General features: G+C 38.0%; 1 protein-coding gene across 2 annotated transcripts in view; it reads right to left on the minus strand.

Moving 5' to 3' along the window:
• Window positions 1–18,909, minus strand: part of beta'COP (coatomer subunit beta') — a 79,240-nt gene that overhangs the window by 35,889 nt on the left and 24,442 nt on the right. For both annotated transcript variants that reach the window (XM_083114807.1, XM_083114806.1), the window contains exons 7-12: window positions 16,561–16,760; window positions 14,945–15,195; window positions 13,899–14,029; window positions 10,639–10,846; window positions 5,717–5,951; window positions 364–520 (exon numbers count right to left, since the gene is read on the minus strand). In XM_083114807.1, the coding sequence (XP_082970933.1) occupies window positions 364–520; window positions 5,717–5,951; window positions 10,639–10,846; window positions 13,899–14,029; window positions 14,945–15,195; window positions 16,561–16,760 (1,182 nt within the window). The remainder of the gene's footprint in view (window positions 1–363; window positions 521–5,716; window positions 5,952–10,638; window positions 10,847–13,898; window positions 14,030–14,944; window positions 15,196–16,560; window positions 16,761–18,909) is intronic.

Below are 18,909 nucleotides of genomic sequence, written 5' to 3' on the forward strand. Positions count from 1 at the left end.
TCAGCCAAAATTTGCTTTGAAATATTCATAACGTTGTCCAAGACAAATTATTTTATTACACAATCCATTTCTTCCCACAATGTTGTTGCAAAAATAATAAAAATTATGCATTTTGCATTTTCCCCAACCATGAAAATCACGAAAAGGTACAAAAATGGTAATAAGCAAAAGCACAGAACTATTATGCTGACAAAGTCACAAAAATTTGGTATCATGGCGACGTAAATTTTAAAAAATTACCAACAAAATGTGATAGCTGGGGTCGAATTTGACCCCACGTGGACTTATTAGGATCAATAAGCCGTCACCAAGTTGGCATGCTCTACAATTATATTTTTTCAATTAATGTAACAAAGTAAATACCTGGCGAAGAAGGCAGCCTCTGGAAGTCTGTCTGTAGCAATAAGAACCTCCAAACATTTTTCTAGATCGCCCAATAAGAAATAAGAAAGGAAAGCCACATTGTTTCTTCCTGCACCGTCAGAGCTTTCTCCCAGTTTCTGTACCATTGAAGCATCCCCTGAAATATACATGAACGTCACATTAAGTATGAAAACACACAGAAACAGCCAATGCTGGTTATTTTTATCAATAAAATATGTGGTTCAGTCCCAGGGATTGAACCTACATCCTTGACATTCGGAACCAATGCTCTACTGGTGAAAAACTTACCCATGGTTTGATTGATTGAATTGTTGTTTTAAGTCCACTTTATGCACAGAAAGGCTAATCGGGACTGGACCTACAGTTTAAAGTGGGATCTGAACCACTGTGCCTCCACCGGGTATCGTACCTGGGACCCCTTGATTACAAGGGACGATGCTACCACTGCACCATCAGGGAGGTCCAAACTTACCCATGGTATTCCCATAATTTTCACAGTAGCAATGATAAGTTGCAGTATACCTGGAATCGTCATTTTGAACTTACACATCAATCAACGTCATGGGAACTGTGGGGAGGGCAGAGTTTGGCAACATAGTTCAGTGGTAGATGGCACCAAATGCTAAGAATACAGGTTTGAGGACTAGTTGAACCATACTTTTCGAAAGGCTATGTTAAACCAAAAAGCTATCATTTCAATTTACATAATTTTGAGAAAATATAAGGCTTAAGCATAGGTTTATGTAGTGTTAAATTTTACTTAATGGTGTAACCAAGATCAAAATAAATTTTGCTTCTTTTCTCAAAAATCAAGACCAGGCTCCACACTGAGAGAGGCCCTTGAGATTTGGCCACAGTTTCCTTTCCTTCTGTTACTCACATTGAATAAAATGTGTTATAGTGCAATTTAACATTAGTGATTATGTACATCCAATGATGACTAGGGCTCGGAAGTGGAAGACCTATAAATTGACAAAAAAAAAAGACCTATAAACGGAAAAAAGGACGTATAAATGTGATCCAAATTAATTAATAATTTCAGTTTTAATTACATATTTAATGAATTTAAAAAAATCAAAATTCTGGTGGTATGGAACACACAGTGCGAAAAAACTATATGAATGAAATGCATCTTCTTTCAGACATTATATATTTTTTAGATTAACATAATTTGAAAAATCATATTTGAAGAATCATATTTGGCCTAACCACACTAGGGTTACAGAAATAGGACTTCGGATCCTATTTCAGTCGTCCAAAAATGTTTTTATCTCGTTTCAGGGATGGTTCAAATATATTTATTTCTTTCCTTTTTTTTATTTCTTTACTACAGAAAGGATGTTTAAGCGCTGATGAACTGATGATGATTCAAATTGAGAATGGGCAGTAAAAACATAGTCGAAAGAAGGTGAAGTTGCAAAAAAAAGCTGTTAAGACATAAAAAAAGGCTAAAAAAGGACCAATAAGCCGAAAAAGGCAAAAAAGGACAAATAAAACCCGCCTTTTTCTGGCCTACAATGACCCAAAATGAACATATATTATGTTGGGCCTCGTCTTCGGACACTAGGATTTTTTCTCAACTTCAGAGTTCTAATGATGACTAATCTAAACCTTTCTCCAATAATCCCTTCATACCATTCTAAATAAGCTATTCTTTGGAAATATTTTGGAACATGAATGTTTTTACCAAATATGTAAAACAAGCAGTACTCTTTCATGCCAGCTGTTTCCCAGTGGAAGCAGTTAAGGTCCTCGCACACTGAGATGTGGGGAAATCGACTCTATTTTATTGAAATCAAATGGTATAACGCTTACTGCAGGGGAACGTGCAGAACCAAAGCACGGAATTTCCGGCTAGAAGTCTGCAGGTTATCTTGAGGATTATGGCCCACTGAGACGCCTGAACCGAAACTGTTCCGTTCTGTTGCTGCACTTCCGGCATCTCAGTGCACGTCAAGCATTAGTCAACGGTAAGGTTAGAGCTGTTCAAGCAATACAGGGTGATTCAAAAAGGACTTTACAACTTTGAAAGCATATAGAAATTTATTCAGATAGCTTACAGAGTCGGTTGAGGTGCCATTGCAAAGCAAAACAAAACAAGTTTTGACTCGCGTGGTTCATTAGTACGGAACTCGCCCACCAGTAGCGCTGTCAGCATTGTTCTTGAAAATGGTTACTTTTACTGGTGCAGAATGTGCTCGCTGTGTGTTTTGGTTTCACGAGACGCAATCAGCAACTGCAGTGCAACGTAAGTTTCGTACGGAGTATTGTAAGGTGCCTCCTAGTAGGCCACCTCGCTCCCCAGATTTGACCCCGCTAGATTTTTTCTTGTGGGGTTTCATTAAAGATCGGGTTTGCGTACCACCTTCACCTGCTGATCTTGCCGAGATGACACTTCGAATTAACGCCGCCGCTGCAGACTTACTGGTGAAAGTGTGGAATGAAATTGACTTCAGGTGAGATATATGCTGCATTACAAATGGTAGCCACATCGACCCAACATGAATGCTGTATGACAAACTTGATGTGTTTTGCTTTGCAATGGCACCTCAACACACACTGTAAGTTATCTGAATAAATTTCTATATACTTTCAAAGTTGAAAGTCCTTTTTGAATCACCCTGTATAGTTAGCACAGAACAATCTGACAACAGATGAAAGTGTGTAAACATTCAAGCTCAATGTTTGGAAGTTTTGTCCTCAAAAGGTTATTTCTGTTGCTGTTACTTCAGGTGAACAGAGTTTTACAAAACTAAAACCCATCAAGAACAATTTAAGGATAAGAACAAGGCAGAACCTTTCAGATAGGTTAGACATTGATTGATTGATTTGGTTTATTTTACTTCCCTTTTCTGCCACTTCTGGCTGATCGCGAACATTAAGATGAGTATGAAACTGATGAAGGACACTCATAAAAAGAACACCCATGCCCAAGCTGGGATTCGAACCCAGGACCTCTGGTGTTGTAGTGCAATGTGTTAACCATGGAGGTTGGAACAGATTAATCATGATTTCCATAGACAGTGAAATACCCAGGAGGTTGCAAAAGCAGGAACAGATGAAGAACTTGGTAGGAAGGTGGCTTTTCCCTAAGGCACATCTATTCATAATCATTCCTCTTGTAAAGGGTGTCTCAAAAATATTGGATTTTTTAAAATCGTAACTTGGCAACACTGCGAGGAATGTGGCACCACATAACGTACAAAACGTGAAGTGGGTGCCATGCCATTCAGTTATCATGGAGCAGTGGAGTGGTACACAGCGCTGTGAAAGCGTATTATAAGAATAACGACAGTGTCAGTGCTGCACGTCGAGAAGAATTTCTTGAATTTTTCTTCACTTTCTTGATTGATAGACACTCTGAAATGTACAATTCCCATGTCCTAGTTTTGTAAGGTAAAACAATTCAAATATGCAAGCTCTTTTTCCGTGAAAAATATAGCAGTCACATAGTAACATACATTAAATAAAGATGTTCATTAATCATTCATGTTCTTAGAGAAACATTTACTTTATATATTACAATAATGGTAAATTATTATATAAGTGGAATCCGAACCACTACGTGCCTCCACCAGGTATCAAACCCTGAATCCTTGATTACAATGTGACTGCAATATACTATCGGGAGACACGAATAAATGAATGAATGAATTGAAATCTTTTCAGATGAATGCTCCCAGTACCATGATTCATGTGTGAAACAGCCAATGACAGACTACCGTATTTACATGTGTATAGTGCGCGTGCGTGTATAATGCGCACCCTGGTTTTTGATGGGTAAAAGTTACAAAAATTTATATCTCGTATATGATGCACAGTACAATCCAGTTTCGAGAAATTGCTTTCTTAGTTGTAGGTCGTAAAGCTGTTGCTATGCGGATCAAAAGTGAATGACATCGTACCTATTCAATGAGTCACCTGTTGCTATGTGGACCAAAAGGAGAATATCCTGATGTGTAAACAATAAATCTCCAACCCATGCCACCTCCCCTCTCTCCCTCCACTGTGTTTAGCATTTCAAAGCTTATTTATTCTGTAATACTAGAAAGCAAGATGAAAACTATGTTATGGATTTGCAGTGCTCAGGAAGTTATTTTGTATTATTTCTCACCCAACAAATACTGCTGATATGCATCCCATGTGACGGAAAGTACATGCTCGAAATCCGCAAGAGTTGCACTGCTTTCCTTGGTGTCGCAGAACATTACATTACAAAGTGAAAAATCGTATGAAATGGCCTTCAAACTTTTATACGAGGCACATTCATGACCTTCAAACTAGCAGTTAACAGCACAAGATTTCTTCCAGTAAGGAATTTATACACTCCATATATATATATATATATATATATATCAAAGAAGGTAAAAGGAAACACTCACCGGACAGTAGAAAAATTCAAAATTTTCGCTAGCTTCGTAGCATCATCGGTGTGAGGACTTTTTTTCCTCACACCGATGATGCTACGAAGCTAGCAAAAATTTTGAATTTTTCTACTGTCCGGTGAGTGTTTCCTTTTACCTTCTTTGATTTTTACTTAGTCCTTTTGCCCCTCCTTGCTTTTATCCATATATATATATATATATATATATATATATATATATACTGTCCGGTGAGTGTTTCCTTTTACCTTATTTGATTTATATATATATATATATATATATATATATTATTATTATTATTTGGCCAGTAATACATTTTAATTATTGTTTTCTTTTTGCTTGTTTTCTTTCATCCAAAGCACCATGGAAATCAGAATGTTCCTTCATTTTGTGATGAACTTATTTCAATCGCATATCACAGTAGTGTGATTATCTTGAATGGAATACTGTTGCCATATTCAAAAACTGCAGGATTTAAGCTTTACAACGATATATAACATGATAGGGTTCCGTAAAGATGAAAAATCAATGCAAGTGTCCCAAAATCATGGAAATACCCTGTATGGTTTCATCTTGTCTGTCGGAATAATCCCGTGCATAATGCGCACCACAGTTTTTGGGAGCAAAAATTTTGGAAAAAGTGTGCATTATACATGAGTAAATACGGTAATTGCGAGTTATGCAGTTGCCTAAGCATGTGAGATTTCTGCACATACATGCCTACATTTTGGCAGGGTTTTCAACCGACATCGATAGATACCATATGAGTCATCTTGTATAAAACTGATGAAGGGACATTGACACGGAAATAGCCATGCCAAGACCCATAGCATCTGGTACTGAGATCACAACTTAACCACCTTCCTTAAAGTAGTGACTGATTTGTCCTTCTCTTCTATCTATCATTGCTGCCAGCTTCATATGTACAAAAAACATATCTTCATATTTACCAGATGATGTAGCTAACAGCAAGAGTCCGCCATAGTCCTGTGCATTGTGTAAACACTCCTGAGCGAGGCCCAGCTGGCCTCTGGATGTGGCAAGTTCTGCCAACTGCCGCCACTTCTGCTGAGACCCTGCTTCCTGGGCCAATTTCAAGCCGGTCTCCAGCTCACCAAGTTGCAGTGCAAGTTCAAAACGATGCTCGGGGTCGGTTGACACAGCCAGTGCTTGCTGCCTGAAGCCCTAGAAGCAAAGCATATTAAAATATGCAGTGACTGCAACGTAACTAACACGATTCAACCTCATTTCACAGAATCATAATTCTTTAACTTCTCCAGGTACTTAGTACATTTCCAGACCCCTCTATAACATTATAACATACTTATAAATACAGACTGGGTCTTCTATTTTGACTGTTAATTACTAGGGATGTTCAATATGTAAGTTTTCCTGTGCTATAAAATATTGTATAAAGCAATGCCAAAAAAAAAGAAGCACATGGTTGACAAGCGCCATCCTTTGTCTACAAGGAACAACAATCGATTCGTTATCAGACGTGAAGGTCTGCGCTCAAGGGCGAAAAGTAAATGCTTGTTCGGAAAACGCAGGCTCGCGTCATAAGGAGTTCAGAAGCATGGATGCTAAGGGCATTCTGCTTAAGGACTTTTGGAACGAGGAAGAACAATTAATGCTGACCGTTATTGTCAAACATTGGATAAACTGAAAAATGCAATTCGACATAAGCGACCAGGTCTCCTGTCAGCTGGTGTCATTCTTCTTGACGATAACGCTCACCCCCACTCAGCAGTGCGAACACAACACAAAATTGAAGAATTGGGCTGCTAACGGCTGCCCCACCCTCCATACAGCCTCGATTTAGTGCCGAGTGATTTCCATCTTTTTCCGGTGTTAGAGTCTGAATTGCAAGGTTACCGTTTCGAAACAGATGACGAAGTGAAGCGGAATGTGAGAATAGTGCTCAATAGCCAGAGCCCTGATTTTCTTGCAAAGGGTATATTGGTGCAAGGGTGGGACAAATGCCTGAATCTCTATGGGGATTATATGGAGAAGGGAGGAAGGAATCCTCCTACACATGTATGTATAGTTTTCTATTGTATCTTAAAAATAAAACATTTTACAGCATACGGAAACTTAGATATTGAATGACCCACATAATTGGGAGTCAGTGTAAGCCGGCAGTTAGTAGTCTTACACTGTGCGTTTGTTGTTGAAAAAAAAAAGTTGAGCTGTTCTACAGGATGAGCGGAAAGTCCCTTTACACTTCAATAAAATAATATAAAGTTACTTTATCTGGTTGTATATCTTATCGGACAATTAGCCTTACCCTTCCTGCAACCTTCCCCGAGTTATGCCTGGCACCACAGACTACCGTGCTGCCTCCTAGTGGCAGACAAAAACACGTGAGTGAGTACTGATGGCGGACACAAGTACTTTCACTGTGGAAGAGTGTTTGGTGGCGGCTTGTGTGTTGGTGCATGAATGGGGAATCACCAGGAAAAAAATTCCTGGATATAATGAACAAATTAGGTTCATTTTGGCAAACCATAACTGTCATGGCATTTGCTACAGGAAGTGTTCTTGATGCTCCTCGGAGTGGGAGACCAAGCACTCAAGCCGAAACTTGTGCTGCTCTGTAGGCATTGACTCAACGATCACATCACCAATGAAATCAACATGCAAATGTTCTGCGGAATTACGCATCCCAAGAACAACAATGCAAGATCATATGAAACAGGACTTAGAAGTTAAATGTTTTCGTCCTGCCTTCGCGAATGAGTTTCCGCCTGTGTAAATGGACTTTCTGCCACCCTGATTAAGGATTTAAGAATGGATTGGGCTCACTGACACCCACCCACTTCCATTGGTCTTCTCACCCATCTCTCTGTACAGGCCACATGTTCCGTAAGAACATCATGTTTTTAGTAGGGCTAACCCAATACTAATGCAGTACTATCGGTATTGGTAGAGGCATACATATTTCGTTTTTGACGAAAACACGAAATGTGAAATAACACATTCTAATGTTAATTTTTCCTGTTTCTGAAAGGTGTGAGGACATTTTCCTAACCTGTTTTGTCACGAAATGATGCAAAATGAATCGCAAAATGCGAAATAGACTCAAACACGACACTTTCTGAAGTCTGAAGCATCCTGAGAGTTATGCAATTCACGGAAAATTGATTAAATCTGCTGTATATATTTGAGAAGGAAAAATGGACTCCTTTATACAGGAATAAACTTAATATTCTGGTAATGATTTAATGTGCTATTAGAAGGGATATGTTTATTTTGTGTAATAGTGCAGTTTTTAAATCAAATTTGGGATTATATTCACATTTTCTAAAAACAAAATGTTATTTTATATGGTGCCTTTTCACCGCTATAGCAGCGAAATTTCATTTCATTTACTGCTTTTGAGCCTGAAATTGACCGTTTTTGTACAGAAATTTTGCTTTTTTATTTACCAAAAATATGTGCCTCTAGGTATTGGGCAAGACCAATGGCATTAGTATTGAAAGTATCAATTGAAACTTATTTACTGAAACCTGCTGATACCTTTCCGCAGTTTAGCTACTTCTCAAGACTCCACAAAAATGAAATATGACACTAATCTAAATTATGCAAAATTCAATACAGGATGTCCCAAAATAATTATCAGGGTTTGATAGTCATTTAATTTCTCTTATATGTGGGAGTAAATAACATCTTAACAAGTGTACATAGTGTACCTTTCGCGATAGATTGACCAGCTGAAACAATCCTGTTCCTCAACTCTGGCAACTCGGCTGGTAGTGGTGATAAGTACACTTTATCATTCACATAGCCGCAGAAGAACAAATAACCACACCTTGCAAATTCAACAACACAAGGACTTATGCACGGGAGTCGCCATTTTGTAATACACCTACGCCGCTGCGACTGAAGAAATGCTCAGGATTGCAAACTCCACAGCCATTTTTATCGTACATGTACGATATAAACATGCACCTTCATCTGTTGCAATATTCCTGAAAACCAGATACAGTTGAACCCCGATTTTACATTTTCCTGCATTATACATTCAATATTCATGGTCCCAGTAGAGCAAAATGCTATAAAATTTTCCCGTATTTTAAGATTTTTCAGCTTGGTCCCCTAAAAAATGAAAAATCGAGGTTCCACTGTAATCATTTTGGGATACGCTGTGTATTTTACACCAGTATTGTGTGAAAAATGGATTTTGTTACTAAATGACCACCATTTTAACAATCCAATTTAATTTTTGAATATTTTAAAGAAAAACTTTAGTAAATTGATGCATATATTTGCAGTGAAATACTTACATAATATTAATGAATATTCTGAACAATTATTGTTACATTTTTGAAACATCGGTATCGCTGGGAATTTAGAGGAACATCGGCATCAGAAATCAGCTCAGCTTTATTTTACAACAATTTTAACCTTTACACTGCTGAGCAGGTTTGCGAAAGTAACGCCTTTGCGTGCGATTTTTAAATTTTTACATCTATTTCAGAAAAACGTTATATCTCAGGAGACTATTTGAGCAATCTACTTCGGCTAACTTTTGTTTGGAAGAAAAAACTTCGGAGCACACGACCATATACAATTCAGTGCCAAGTGAGAAAAACGGGTTTTTTTTGGGGGGGGGGGGGGGCTAAGTTCCCAAATTTCAAAGAAAAAAAAAAGAAAAATCTCCCGGTATTTTGGGAAAAGGACACAACCTTTTGCATTGTTTTAAAAGAATCGACCTTTTGCAACAAAGTGAAACTTGTTGCAAGTCCGTAGTCCTCATACAGGCTGAAATATGATGCAATATGTACAATTCTGCATTTTGGTAAAAAAATTACCTAATTTGCATATTACAGAATAAATTATTATTACTTGGAGACTATTTGAACAATCTACTTCGGCCAACTTTTGTTTGGAAGCAAAAACATCAGAGCACACGACCGTATACAATTCAGAATGCCCAAGTGAGGAAAACAGTGTTGGGGGCTAAGTCCCCAAATTTCAATGAAAAAAAATAAAAATCTGGTGTTCGCCCCTCTTCTCCCGCTATTCTGGGAAAAGGGTGCAAATTTTTGCATTGTTTTAAAATAATAGACCTCTTGCAACAAAGTGAAACTTCTTTCAAGTCTGTAGTCCTCATACAGGCTGAAATATGATGCAATATGTACAATTCTGCATTTTGGTAAAAAATAGCTAATTTGCAGATTACAGAATAAATTATTATTACTTGGAGACTATTTGAGCAATCTACTTCAGCCAACTTTTGTTTGGAAGCAAAAACATCCGAGCATGCGACCGTATACAATTCAGAATTCTGTGATAATTCGTCAGCACATAGACGTTATGTTTGTCACGGCACCGTACAGCTGTCAAGTCTCCCTTCGTACGTACGTCCAGGTCACCACATTTTGTCTTGCTTGTCTTGAAGTCAATGGGCATGGAACACCATTTCTTATTGACAGTCCCACAACATTGTACGCGCTTTGTTCAAGATCATCAAAAAGATCGGGGGAGGTGAAGAAATTGTCCATCAACAATTTATGGCCAATTCCTTGAACTCTCCTACTTAGTTCGATGACCAGGGCATGGGTGGATGTCACAGTTCCAATCGGTCTTGCTCTGTCCTTTCCAAGATAAACGAGAAATATCGCATGCCTATTTTAACAACAACAACAAAAAAAAGCTTGAACTTACAGGATATTGGATATCAAAAAAATATAGTGTTTATGTGGGTGTATTGAGCACCTTCTATGGATAATATTAGGAACAGAGGTGAACCTCTGTATGTATATGTCTCGGACATGTTTATGTGAGAGCCAAACTGAATCATGCAGGCACGAGATGTCAAATAAGGTGAATAGTTTAGCATGGTAGAACTTGTCTTCATGGTACATACCTGTTTCTCAAGAAAGTGTGCCACTCTTGTGCGCTGTTCTCTCGGAATGGTCGGAAGCACTTTGTCCGCAGTCTCGAAGTCTTGCCTCATAACTGCAGTCTGGTATTCAAGTACTGATAGTAAAAGCGAATAAGACACAACATGTAACTCCTTATCGCCAAGGTACAGCCTATTATCCTTGGGAATATAGCCCAGTAGGTACATGGTCCTGAAATAATAATAATGATTATGGTTTATTACATCGAGTGCTGAATACAACGAACTCCAAATATCACACCATGTCAACCATTACGTGGAAAGTTAAGCTTAAAATGCATGCTCAACCAGCACTCGACATGAGTCTCTGGCATGACATGCCCTTGCTCTACCAACCGAGCTACCAATCCCAGGATTTGCCCGTTCATTTGTTTCCAGTCTTTTACCTGTGTGCCATTGTCAGTGCTACTGTCATGGGATCTGTTGCCTTTCAAACACTGATGATGATGTCAGCATCTACTATGTACAGATGTGCTTATGCCACACCTCCTGTACGTGCCACATCATAAGATAACATGTTAAAAAATTTATAACATTACTTCACAGTAAGTTATTATTTATTCTAACTGCCAATCAAATATTTATCAATTCACTACTGTTGTTATAGTTTATAGTGACAAATGATTTCTGAACCATTACTGTATTTAGGAACATTGTAGCAATGTATCTAGATAATTAAAATGAAATGAATCAGTGTTAATCTACGAGAACAAATCAAGTGGTCCAAGGTTCGATACCCAGTGGAGGCACACAGTGATTCTGATCCAATTTTAAACTGTAGGTCCAGTCCCGATTAACCTTTCTGTGAATAAAGCAGACTTAAAAACATACTGAAACAAACCTCATGCACAAAAATACTTATTTCCATTTTTCATTTCACATGGTATTTATAAAGTAAGAAATACTAAGAATTACTCATAATTACATTTTTGATAGTTTCAATTTCAATTTTTGTGACTGCATGACTATTAATGGCTGTCCTCTGTAATTCACATCCATATGCAAATACTGGTTGTAGAATCAACACACAGAAAAACATGAAACTATACCTTGTCCCAGCTAACTGTAGAGCAGGCGAACGAATTGAAGTGTTTGCACAAGTAGTGACGCGAGACAGCTTCACCAATGAACACGTGAGGGGGACAGAATTGCATGAAGGGGAGGAAAGCGACTGTAGTTATCAGCCATCGAGCAGAGTGCTCTCGCCACTAGTTTTCCCTCGCATCTCTTGACGCTATGCACGGCCTTGTTCCACACTTAGCTCGGACAGGGTATAGTAAAAAAAAAATGTAATTATTGTGCTGTGTTATCGTTTTAGCTCTTAATAAAAGTAAACTTTTAGTATTACAATATTGAGAAAAAACAGAATCGTACCACACAGAAAAAAATGATTTGTGTAAAATCACTCTTTCCAAGCAACTTTCTTACAACAATTTTAATTAAAAGAAGACACAATATATATAAAATGTCCTGGGGGAAGCACAACAACTTATTTCATGAGATTCTGGCCTGTGTATAGGACCGGCAGCCACCCACAATTATGAGAAAATTTGGAAGCAACAAATGAGTAGCGCAACCCGATCACGGAAACCTATCACAACGCCTGGGGTTCACCATGCTGACCACACATCACCCTGTAATTGGTTGATGATCTCACCCCTCGGCAGGTGGGAATGAGGCCGGCAGTCGGTTGGTAGGCCCTGTCCTTACAAGATGTTGTGTTATTATTTTATATATATAAAATGTTTGGCATTTTACATAATTCATGTGCATCCACTGCAATCTTGTTACTAAAAATCACATACTTCATAGAAACGCATGAAGTGAATACAGCAGAAATTTGGAATAAACTGGAACGCTCCAATTTTAACGAAAATATCGCACCGCTTCTTGTAAAAAGGAAGGTCTGCAATAGAGTACTGCATTTGGTTACTTTCGCTTGCTCATACTCGATCGAATCTCCCACGCTCGAGCGTGATACGATCAAAATATTATTTCAATGTGACAATAATCGTATGTAAAAAAAAATCGTCCTGGTAGTTTCAGACCATAAACATATATTAATTTTTATATGTTGCTATATATTGGTAAGATAGACAATTTACATTTTAACATAGAGATGATGGGTATGTTTACTTTAATTTCCATTTCCCTGCATCTTTCACTTCGTGATTCATATTTGAAGACCCACTACCACAGACAAATTACGGTTAAACATGAACTAATGGGCTTCGAGAGTATACCGATCGTTTGCCTGTTCAAGCGTTATTCACTTGCGCGAAGAAACTGTCAATTCCGTAAGCCATCTGCGTCATCCATGCAAACTATTAGACATTTAAGCAAAACAGCTTTGATGCAGCACTCTGGTCTGCAACTACAAAAGTGAATCAAAAAATAAAGCGGATTGTACAATCAACTGTTTTGCATGTGTGTAATTATACTTTTTGTATGTTGTAGGTGTCTAGGTGCAGTATGTCTGACAGCCAGCAGAGCGCAGCACGTTGTTTCTTTTGTTGACTAGGCCAATCGAAACATGGTGCAGCAACTGGAACATTACAGAAAAGTGGAGGTGCATAGTTTCATTCGATTTTTGTATGCCAAGAGGAAGAAACCAACAGAAATTCATCAAGAACTGAAAGAGGTTTATGGAGAAAATGTGATGGACTATGGACAGACTTAAAACCGCCATACACCAAAAATGCAGAGGAGCACAATAAAAGGGTGTGGTGTTCTAGCACGACAATGCGAGACCACATACAGCCGAACGCACCCGTTCACACATCGGTGGTTTCAAGTGGGGGGTTCTCGAACACCCTCCATACAGTCCCGATCTTGCCCCTCGGACTACCATCTGTTTGAACCCTTGAAGAAACACATCCGTGGAAAACGTTTTGACACAACTGCAGCAGTGCAAGAGGCTACCGTTACCTGGCTCAACAGTTTGAAGCAAGACTTTTTTGCGACCAGGATGGACGATTCGATCTCCCGCTGGAATAAATGTTTGGACCGCAGTGGCGACTACGTGGAATTGCAGTGTGGAACCATGTGCATAACATACTACAGTATCATATTTGTACTCATTCGCATTTCGGAATAAATTTAATATTCACCTTACTTTTTGATTCTCCTTTGTATTATCTGAGTTTGAAAAACCAAGCCGTATGTAGTAAGAACAAATTATACCACAGAAGGACTGCATTACATAAATCATAGCACATTCTTACCTATCCAAGTGTGAAATTGTAACTATTTCTCCTCCAACATAATAGTTGATACGGTTCACACTGTTTGTGTAGATGAAGCAATCACCTACCCACAAACCCGTCTTCACTGTTTCATGGACCTCTCCCAACACCTGCAACAGAAAATGAAATGGCATTTTAGAAGTAATACAGAGTTATGATTCTTCACTTAGTAACTAGAAAATTTGTCTATGACTAATGTCTGAATAAACCTGAGCCGATGCCACTTCGAGTAGATATCAATGCTGATGTACTCTGATACCCATTGTTACAAATACAGTCGAACCCCGAATTTACGTTCCCCCATTTTACATTTTCCAGCATTATACCTTCAATACTCATGGTCCCAATAGAGAAAATCTCTATAAAATTTTCCCACATTATACCTTCAATACTCATGGTCTCAACATAGGAAATTGCTATAAAATTTTCCCCGATTTTAAGTTTTTTCAGCTTTGTCCTCAGAAAAACGTAAAATCTAGATTGCATTCTATATGGAAACTAAATCGATTTTAAAGCATTTTAGAATATTTATAAATTTTAGTTTTAACTAAAACTACGAGTTCTCGCCACGAAAACAGTCGAGTCACGCCACCCACCTACACTGTTGCCAATGATCAACAATTTCAACAGACAAAATCAACCACATGAATACAATGCGCCAAGTGCCGACCGAGCAGCTTAGAAGAGTGGCAACCCTGTACGGCTGAGTTTTACTTAAAGATATTCATAATTTCATGTAAATTTATTATTTAATAACAAATCCCTCCTCCCTGTTTGCCCCATGGATATCATTATGATGATTATGATGATATAGTCATTATCATAATAAATTTGGAATAATGACATGGGTTTATTGTTATTTCAATTCATGTGTTAACAACAGCATCACAACTCTCCCCCTATTTCAAAAATTTCTGATGATGCCCTTGACAGAGTGAGTGAGTTTGTAAAATGTAAAATCTGGGGGAAAAAAACTAAAATTCAACTATACATGTAATATAAACTTAGTGAAATTTAAAAATTACCTCAAAAGCATCTTCAATCCCATCTTCAGTAATTCCTTCCTTACTCTCCTGGGCCCTAGCTACCACATCAGCATTGTACTTGAGGACAAAATAGCTGTCTTCCGTCGCGAGGCACACAAGTTCTCCACTCTCAGACCAGAACACATGGCGAGGTTGGATTTCAATGCGACGGATCAACTCCAAATTCTCCCAGTCATAGAATGCTAATCCAGACACCGACCGAACTCCCAGCATAAAGCCACCAAATATACCTAAGTGACAAAAGAGTAACAGAAACAAGAATAAATGCACATTCCTGAGTTGTAACAAGAAGATAAATCCAGGGTGGCTACTATAGAACATGACAAAATATTATACTAAAATTTCAGGTTCTTCACAATTAGGGCTGATTGTTACCAATGACAACGTTGATATTCTTAGCAATTTACATCGTCTAACAATTTAATGTGGTTCAGAATATATTGTACCGTGACAGGTTTGAGTATGGGATCGAGTCACGTCAGGATGTAGCTCTGTGAAATGAGGTATAGATTTCAATTTTGGGACTCGTTGACCACCTCTTCCTTGAGTGGTATGAATGAAAGAGATTGGGAGTTTTAGTTGACTGAACATCACTCGCCTCTTGCTCAGTGTTCTCGGCCCTCAGTTGCTGTTGACTGTGATGTTTGACAGGATAGCTGGTGCCTTGGACAGGGTGGGAGGTAGCAGAGAGATAGCCACCCTTGATGTAGACTGTGACGGGAGGCATCAGGAGATTTGGCGGCTTATCATACTGTGCATTATTATTCTCTGGCCTGGGGCTGGCTTCTTACTCTCGACAGTCCAGAACTGCTGCAGTGGAATCGTAGTCTGGATGTCCCTTTGTAAAGTCGTGATCTCATGGTGCTCTCTCATCAAGCTGAATTGATGTTCTCCGCAAGTTTTTTGAAGGTGTTGTGTGTATCATTTTTCAGTCTACAGGGGTTTTTATCATTCAGATTTTCATCCTGATGAGGTGGACTTTGCACCTCCAGCTGTTCACCTGGGAGGTGGAGGTGCACTCACTGCTTGCAAAGGCCATTGCCTACCAGACTGTGTAGAACCGAGTGGAAATTTCTTATCACTCAACTCTGCATCTGGTGAAAGTTGGGGTGAATGAGCATTCAGTCAGCAAGCTTCAGGATGATTGGAGATCTTGAATTTTATGCTTCCAATTCTTTCATCAATATATATACACATAAAGGTAAAGTTCTCCCCTGTGCTTAGCACCATGCCATGAAGACATATAGGGGGTGTGGGGGTAACGCCCCACACTTTCTTGATCCGGTCGTGAGTGGGGGTGATGTGATCAGCATCACGCCCCTGACCACCATTAACCCCTGGCTAAATTTCAATTTGAACTATATTCAATAAGTCTACAAGGTTATGCTTTCAACTATTCATAATCTCACATGTCATGTCAAATGCAACAATGTCAAAATATAACATGTTTGCAATAGGAACTCAATGGGTGCACACACTATTATGTACAGCATTACCACTACACCATTGAAAAGGTTCATTCTAAGTGAAACATACAAATTTTACAGTTAATTTGTTAAGTTCTAAGATATGAAATGGTAGGAAAAAAAAGTTACCTTCAGCACCGAATTCTGGTTTGAATGACTTCTTCTCTTTGAAGTTCTTGAAGACCTTGACGATGGAGCTACCCTCACGGATCGCATACTCTGAGGAATCTTGGGCCCACACAAATTCCTGAGCGGAACCAAAGGCTTTATTACGAAGAGCCATTGCTGTATATATTATGTACTCCCCATCTCCACACACAACAACAAATCTGGAAGATAGAGTAGAAATGAAGAAAAATTTATTTGCCAACTTCATCTAATTTAATAATGCATTGGAACCCTGATTATGCATTTTTCCACAGTTTGCATTCTACCGTGCGTCCAATTCCTTGCGAGGCCGAGAGATCAGGAGAAGTGTGGCGAGCGGTGCTAGCGTTTACATTTTAGAACCCCTAAGCAAAAACAAAGGATTATAACTGAAGGAAAACTTGACGAAATTGGGGCAGCGTTAGAACGCTCTCCAAACAAACCTGTAAGCCATGTTTCACAGGTGGTGGGTATGTCAAAATCATCAGCACATACAGCCACTAAGCTACTAAAAATAAAACCATACAGAGTCTATTTCTATAGTGCAAGAATTACGGCCCGCTGACAACGTAAGTTGAGTATCGACGAACTAAAAGACAATATAAGGGGGAAGAATTACGGAAGAACTTTTGCATGTGAATCAAAATTTCATCAAACGATGCCAGGAATGTGTGAATGTAGGTGGACATCACTATGAATAACTCTTATACCACAGGTTAGTGCTCATTTTGCAATATTAATATAAATATCTGCATGCTAAAGATATGTCCATAAAAAAATAGCGGGACGTTACTGGTCGAAAATATTGGCATCTGCAGTAACGCCGCCCGCCACACTTCTCCCGATCTCTCGGCCTCGCAAGGAATTGGACGCACTGTATATTTGTAGACTCTCTATCGATGTTTAACTGTATTATAATGTTTACAATGTCTTATATACAAACTTATAGCACTACAGAAATTACACTAAATAAATAGAGAAGCCTTATATTTGTCTGCATGAAAAGATGCCAGGTATACCAGGTCATTCATTTAAATTATACATATTAATTAATTGATTTTTAAATCAACAATAACGACTACTAATAAAACATAAGTTTATTTATTTTATGACATTTGATTTATACTGTCTGTTAATTTAGATACTATTTTATAAGTATGGTGGAAACACAATTACACATTCCCAGATCTTTATTTTCCCACATTGTATGTTCTTTTCATCCTTGTCTTGTAAAATTAAGGGTTTCTCTGTATCTTTATTCACCATAAACTTTTCTTCAAATTTCTTTATAAAATGAATCTGAAATAGAAATTTAGTTTCATCTAAATCACACATTAGCATCTAACTTAAGTTTTCATGCATGCAGTAAATGTTTTAACAATAACATATTCAAAATTAATAAAATGAAATTACCTTTAACAATCACAATATTCCTTTCTTAGTTGAAAAGAGCAATGTTGAAAATACTGAAATATAATACTGAATATCAGCAGAAATATAGTGCTTGTTATACATAATTGTATAACACTTCCCCATATATGTAGTTATCAAAGACCCTATATGCAAGCTGGGTGTCCATGTAAGAAAGAGTATTCGTGCATCGTGTTTTGGTCCCCCAGGTAACAGGATTTAATGTTGTGTTACTTTTTCCGTTGGGATACACAAATGATATTGTATATTTGCCACCAGAACCATGGAACTTGGACAATGTCAAACAGCAGAAATGAGACATCGTTGAACAATATCCCACGATATGTCAGGATTAGTGTCGAATATTTATGGTGAATAAAAGATCACGATTTTGGTACATGAATTGGGCACATTTTCGTATACAAAATGGCATTTTGATATTAAAATGATGAATGTAATCCTTAGAATTGATTTTATTGATTGATTGTTGTGTTAAGTCCACTTTATACAGTAAGGCTAATTGGGACTGGACCTACAGTTTAGAGTGGGAGCCGAACCACTGTGCCATGTGCCTCCACCAGGTATCGAAGAATTGATTTTAAAACTGTACATATTACACAAAACAAACATATGCCTTCTAATAGCATATTTATATAGTTATCAGAGTATTAAGTTTATTCCTGTGTAAAGGAGTCCATTTTTGCTTCTCAAATATTTATAACCAGGATAGCTACACTTTTTTTGATTATGAAATTCCCTGACGTTTCCAGGTTTTCCAGTCCAAAAATGAAAATTTTCCAGACACGTTTATCATCATAATTTTTGCTTTTGAACCTTGTTTTTTTCAATTAAATATATAATCCGCTAATTATTATGAATATTTTTTTTTAAGGAAATTTCATTCTACATGCACAAAAACAC

Source organism: Lepisma saccharinum, chromosome 29 (genome assembly GCF_977018435.1).
Source record: "Lepisma saccharinum chromosome 29, izLepSacc3.1, whole genome shotgun sequence".
Lineage (NCBI taxonomy): Eukaryota > Metazoa > Arthropoda > Insecta > Zygentoma > Lepismatidae > Lepisma > Lepisma saccharinum.